Source organism: Xyrauchen texanus, chromosome 39, assembly GCF_025860055.1.
Source record: "Xyrauchen texanus isolate HMW12.3.18 chromosome 39, RBS_HiC_50CHRs, whole genome shotgun sequence".
Lineage (NCBI taxonomy): Eukaryota > Metazoa > Chordata > Actinopteri > Cypriniformes > Catostomidae > Xyrauchen > Xyrauchen texanus.
In genome coordinates this window covers 3771637-3778001 of record NC_068314.1, presented here as the reverse complement: position 1 = coordinate 3778001, position 6365 = coordinate 3771637, and the positions used below count along the sequence as shown (strand labels likewise).

The following is a 6365-nucleotide window of genomic DNA, read 5'->3' as shown; positions in this document are numbered from 1 at the left end:
TTTACACTCGTGCATTTTTAGTTTTATAGTAATGGTTTTATATTTGAATTCATCAACATTAGAGTCTATATATGCAAATTAAATTACATGAAAAACTATATTTATTTTTAGGAGAGTATAGCACACCCCTCCCTTCAAAAACTTTGGCCAGAGTCCCCTCCCTCTGGGGAATGTCTTGTCCTAGTCCATTAATGTTGGGTCCTGGTTCTTTCAAGGTGTCTTGGGTTTGGGAGTTTACATCGTCTGAGGGTTCCGTTCTATTGGAGTATATCAGGCTAACGTGGAGGTGAATTTCCATGAACATCTGGACAGTAAGTAGCCTATAGCTATCACTGAAATGGACAATGAAAGTTTTGGTTAAAAACTCACTTTTTTATCTCAGTGATATCCAATTTGGTCTCACTGGTATGAGACTGATCCAGTATCAACAGATTGGAGTGGGTTATCTAAATTTGGGTTCTATGATATAGACATACTATATGGCTAAATGTGGAATACGTATCTATTTTAATGTATTGATTGGTGCCACTTTATAGTAACTTATACCTTTATAATTCATTAACATTCACTATACCATCATAAAAGGCTTATAGATGTTTTTTGTATTTGAATATCCTAAAATTTTGATTCATGTGTTTTTACATATACAGCAATGAAATATGCACGAATTAATGATATTCTGCGTTATATAGGCCTATAATGATTAGAAATTACTTGTTAATGAAAATTACAAAGTGTTACAAGTCTCTGAATGTTTGAGCTTGATGGGGCCTGTTGAATAGTTTAACATTCTTTTATTAGGTTTATTTGTACATTACATTGCATCATGTGATGTTCACGAGGAAAATATTCTAGTATTAAGCTGCAACACCCAAGCATGCATGAATATAAACATTGTATTTAATTTGGAGAATCATAATAATAATAGGCAGCTTAATGCATTGCACCCTCGAGCTAGCGAGACAACAACAAAACAAATGATTTGTGATTTGTGTAACCGTGGCTTGAAAGGACGCTCTTTGCATTCATACAGAAATATTTCGATACTTTATTTCTTTGTTCTGAAGAAAACAACAACAACAAATTAATACAAATGCCGCAGATTAAATAAATATGGTAACTAAAGGTGCAAAACTCTAAAATCACATGTTGGTTAGAAAGGACAACAAACAGTTCTAGAAATCACATTTCTGATCTGTCACCAAATGAGCGCCTGATTGCACAGAGTTCGGGGGTCGTTTACCAATGCTAAAAATCAAATCAATATGCATGAAAGTGAAATTTGTCACCCCAATGATCAAACTGTCGTTGGTGATGAACCACTTCCACAGGCAAAACAATGAAGAAGAAAAAAAAAAGATTTCTATAGCAAAGGGCCCGAGATTCCCCCACCCACAAAAAAGTCCTGTAATATCACAAAACAGCATTTTAGGTGACAGTATGTACAGATATAAAACCCAGCACTCACAGAATTCATTTAATAAGTGCTTAAAAACTTTAATTCAGTATCTTATCTTTGCGAGTCATTTTATGACTTAGACAAAGGCTCAAACTCACAGACTCGACCTATAGCCGACCTGCAAATATATCAAACATTTTGCATATAGGTTTTATATTTCACCATTTTCCAAGTTTGCACAGTTTTTTTTTTCATCATTATAATATTTTTTTCATTGTCAGAACGCACACCTGAGTCAGTCCAAAGACGCTCTCTTATCAAAGCCTGATTTAATATATTAAGGCGCAATCACAGTTTGGGACAATATATTCAATAAAACAGAGGAATTAGCGATACTCAACGAATAATATGTGCCGACCGTCTAATAATAATAACAATATCCCACAGTACCAAGGGATAAAACATAATAGCTACAATATGTTATAAATACAAAACCATTCACAAAAAAAGAGATCGAACTATAAATAATACTTAAAAAAAAAAAAAAAAAAAAACACGCGCACGCACACACAGGTAGGCTACTGCATTTGGCATTACTTACAATTACAAAATGATCTTAAATAGACAAAAAAAAAAAAAAAAAACGACAGACATAAATAGTCATCACACAAAGGGAGAGCTACATGTTTCGTTGCGATGTTTTCGAGGAAAGTTTATCGTGTTGGTTTGGATAGTTCCATTGGAGAGCGCGCGTAACGCTCAGCTAAGGAATGAATTGGGCGCGACCCGTTTATGTTGAGACAAAAGTTCACTAGAAAGGGGCGATGTGAAGGACGGTAAACTAGTCCTTAGGGAATCAGACAGGAGAGGGGACGGAGAACTGGAAAATCCGTATCCAGGTGCGCTCTGCAGCGATTCCGTTACGTAGTATCCATTGTGCCCTGATAGTATTCCAGCCGCGGCGGACGGCGATGACACGCCGTAACCGTTTGACAGGTTGATACTGCCCGTAGAGGTTCCCAGAATAGAGCGAGACATATCCCCGTTCCTGAGCGGCTCGACGCCCGAGAGTAAAGATCCGTACGCGTGTCCCTGGTTTAGAAATCCATGCGTGGATCCGTTATAGTGCGAATGGTGCAAGGGTAAAAACGGAGCTAGCTGCCAGTAGAGCGGGTTATTCGGGCGTTCGCCAAGTCCGAGGGGCGCAAAACGGAGGCCTCTTTTCATCACCAGCTTGCCCCTTGAGGTCGCCGACCGGCGCCGGAGCTTCCCGGTGGTTCCGCCGATGAACACATCGTCGCTGGAGGGATCCAGCATCCAATAGTTCCCTTTCCCAGGGTCGTCGTAGTGCCGCGGAACTTTCACGAAGCATTTATTGAGACTCAAATTGTGCCTGATTGAGTTCTGCCAGCCCTGTTTGTGCTCCCGGTAATACGGGAAATTTTTCATGATGAATTCATAAATGCCGTTCAGAGTGAGGCGCTTTTCGGGACTCTGTCTGATAGCCATCATTATGAGCGCGTTGTAGCTGAACGGCGGCTTGTCGAATTTCCCGGTTTTTGCCTTTTTCGGTTCTTCCGCGTCTCTTTGTTCCTTTTTCAGAAGCGCGGGATCCATTTCTGCTGGTTCCGGCGGATTGTGTAAATACTGCACCGGAGCCGGGCTGCTGCTGCGCCTCTCCGCACCCTCATCTCCGCCCGGGCTGTCAAACTTGGATGGGAGCAGAAGGCTCTTGATGCTGAACGAAGTCGACTTCTGTACCATGGTGGGCTCACTCGGATCTCCCATGCCGCGCAATAACACACAAAAAGGCCCGTTATCGTACTTAAAAAGAGGAGAGGTCAGACGATATTGCATGCATGACAGGACTTCACGGGTGACTCGAGAAATGTGTGATTAAGCAAGACTCAGTCTTATCAACTACCTCATCGAAGGGGAGGAGGAGCTCTCATTTGCTGGAAAATACACAGACTCGATCGAGTCACTTCAGAGCTCCGCTCACTCCATAACAATGCACGGAGAGCTCCGTGCGCTCTCTGAAGTCTGGTACGTTGCTGGAGCGTCTCCAGTGCATCACAGCTCACGTAGACTGAATAGGAGGGACGTCGAAATGTATACACATTACCTGAGATACACTGAAACGAATTTTTAATGAGCAATCATATCAAAACTAGAAATAATGTGTGTTGCTAAATAGACCGGTAAATGGGCAGGTCGTGGCACTTCAAAAGGGTCTTAGCATTATGTGAGTGTTTGTAAACGTACAAAGAGTTCATAAAGCATACATAATGCACAGTCTGAGACAACAATGTGTTGTATAGACCTGGCTATATATGCCATATATTGATTAATTGTCTTTCCATGAAGGTTGATGTAAATCATGGCGTGCGTAAAGGGCACTGGCTGAGCTAAGGGCGCCTCTAGTGTCAGCTTGGGTTAGAACCCCATTGATCCATGTAAGATAGGAGTTCAGAACTTGTGTTGACATTTTGAACGCTATTTAGCTATGATTTGAATGTCTAATTGGTTATGATTTATGCTAATGTGATCACCAAAACAGCGCGTGGTAACAAATGCACTGAATTCGATCATCTTGCTATAGCCGATGCAATTGAAGTATTCAGATTTGTGTACACAATAGGGAATTCTGAGCTCAGGAATAGGCTATTCACTGATGTGAACCTGCAATTGCATAGTTCTAGAATGGAAATGTTCCCAGTTAAGGGAATCTGAAGCATTTTTGCGCAATGGAGAAGTGTTTTGAATTGATTAGAAGTGAATCTGTAAATGTTAACTGGCCTGTCGCAATGTTGCTAACTTGTTTTTCGTTGATCAATTCAACCGAACTTTAGGTTTTTGGATCTGAAATGTTTATTTTTTTCATTTACGTTTGATTCGTTTGATAGTGCTGTTTAATTTGACCCTTTTTTATATATTCTAAAACAGATTGGTTTTCATCCATCCATCTTCTATTCCCGCTTGTCCTATAGGGTCGCGGGTAGTGCTGGGGCCTATCCCAGCTGTCTCTGGCCGAAGGCAGGGAAACACGCTGGACAGGTGGCCATCACAGGGCTACATAATTTGAGATAAAAAGATACCATCGTGAAACCTCAATTTAAGGTTAGATTGTTTTTATTTATTTATTTATTTTTTATATATTTGAGGTTTGTCTCCTGCATAATTGTCTATTTATCTTGTTTATTTAAATGTATTTATATGAAACGCTGGCAATGCATTTGCTGTGTATTTTAGTGATGCTAGTAACAAGTGGCAACAAATTGTTTCGTTTCGTTAAAGCAAACTAAAATGACTGAATCAAATCGATTTATAAAATAATCATCATCAGGCTAATTAATAACATTTTGAAAATAGCCTAGTAAAATAACAAAAAGTTTATTTTAATATTAATTTATTTTATACATCGTTTGCAATTAAACAAAATCGTCATTCATATGCAATAAAACAAGTTAACCACTCTCGCATTATTCGACAGTATGTCCGTATTATTGCGTGGCAATTTATATATATATATATATATATTAAACGAAACATTTCGTCCCAAACAATAAATCACATATAGAAAATTGTAAACTGTGATACATTTTAAAGCATGACGTTCAATGATGAGGCTATAGTAGATACTTTTTCATAAAGAGCATCCTGGAAAAAAAATATTAATTACCTTTTATTTATATAGGCCTATTGTCTGTTTAGTTTTATTTTGAACTAAATTAAAAGCATTATTTTGGAGCAGAAATGCGTAGGCCTATTAATCGTCCATCCGCTGCTTGCAATAGTTTCGAAATAAATGATTTTTCCTATGTTGACGAATTAACATACAGTCCACATATTGCTAGGGAAAATACACATATATTATAACATGTCATAACTTGTTAAATAGACAAAATAGAAGCGACAAAGCAAATAAAGGCTTCGTCAGGCCAGTAATGTCAGTAGTTTTTATTTACAGTCTTGTAAATTCAGTCTTTTTTATAATTTGCAATAATTGGGGGAAACATGAATTCTGTTCTTTTCCAGAAAACCCTAAAGGAGAACGTCCTGTCATCAGTCCGTGAGTTGAAGCTCAAGCACAGCTGGATTATGCAGCAAGACAATGAACCAAAGCATAGGAGTAAGTCCACCTCTGAATGACTCAAATGAAACAACATTAAAGTTTTGGAGGGGCCTAGTCAAAGCCCTGACTTGAACCCGACTGAGATGCTGCCAGGACCTTAAATGGGCAGTTCATGCTCAAACTCTCCAATGTGGCTGAACTAAATCAGTTCTACAAATAAGAGTGAGCCAAAACTCCCCCACAGTGTTGTGTAAGACTGATCATTTATCGGAAGTGTTTGGTTGCTGTTGTTGCTGCTAAAGGTGGCACAAGCTATTATGTTTAAGGGGCAGTTCATTTTTCACATGGGTGATATAGGTGTTGGATAACGTTTTTTGCTAAAAGGATGGGGTCAAATACTTTTTACAGCACTGTACATAGATAGAAAATAAATGTGAAATAAATATATACTTGATATTTTAGATAAAAATGCATGATTTGTAACAAACATCTTTAACTCTTCAAAAACATTTTCATAACACCCTCATTTGAAGCAGTGTAGCCAAATATAAACCCAGGCTTTGTATTGTTTTTTTAACCTTATTACACTTAACATTTTCCAATACATGTCTGTCCATAATGTTCTTTCAAGCACTGCAAAAAAAAAGAATGAACAAAATAATGAAGCAATGTTTTTATTAATGTATGGGTCCAATGCAGAATCAAGGTCAGTCATGCCCAAAACATGTCATTAATAATGTGTTTAAAACATTTTATACGGCTGTAGAGTTCATACGGAACAACATTCTTCATATATCATACATGAGCAACCCCCACTCCCACACGTGCATATAATGTATGTATATTGTCATGCAACACTGACTAGTTTGCCTCTAGCCTTAATTTAAGACC

General features: G+C 38.4%; 1 protein-coding gene and 1 long non-coding RNA gene across 2 annotated transcripts; one reads left to right on the top strand and one right to left on the bottom strand.

The window, feature by feature from the left end:
• Positions 1-226: 226 nt before the first annotated feature.
• Positions 227-5943, top strand: LOC127633053 (uncharacterized). The gene is made up of 3 exons (XR_007969166.1): positions 227-311; positions 4390-4519; positions 5438-5943. It is a non-coding gene; the product is annotated as an uncharacterized LOC127633053 (long non-coding RNA).
• On the bottom strand, positions 916-3419 carry foxg1b (forkhead box G1b). The gene has a single exon (XM_052111921.1). The coding sequence runs from the start codon at positions 3254-3256 to the stop codon at positions 2159-2161; it is 1098 nt and encodes a 365-aa protein (XP_051967881.1). The 5' UTR covers positions 3257-3419; the 3' UTR covers positions 916-2158.
• Positions 5944-6365: the final 422 nt, after the last annotated feature.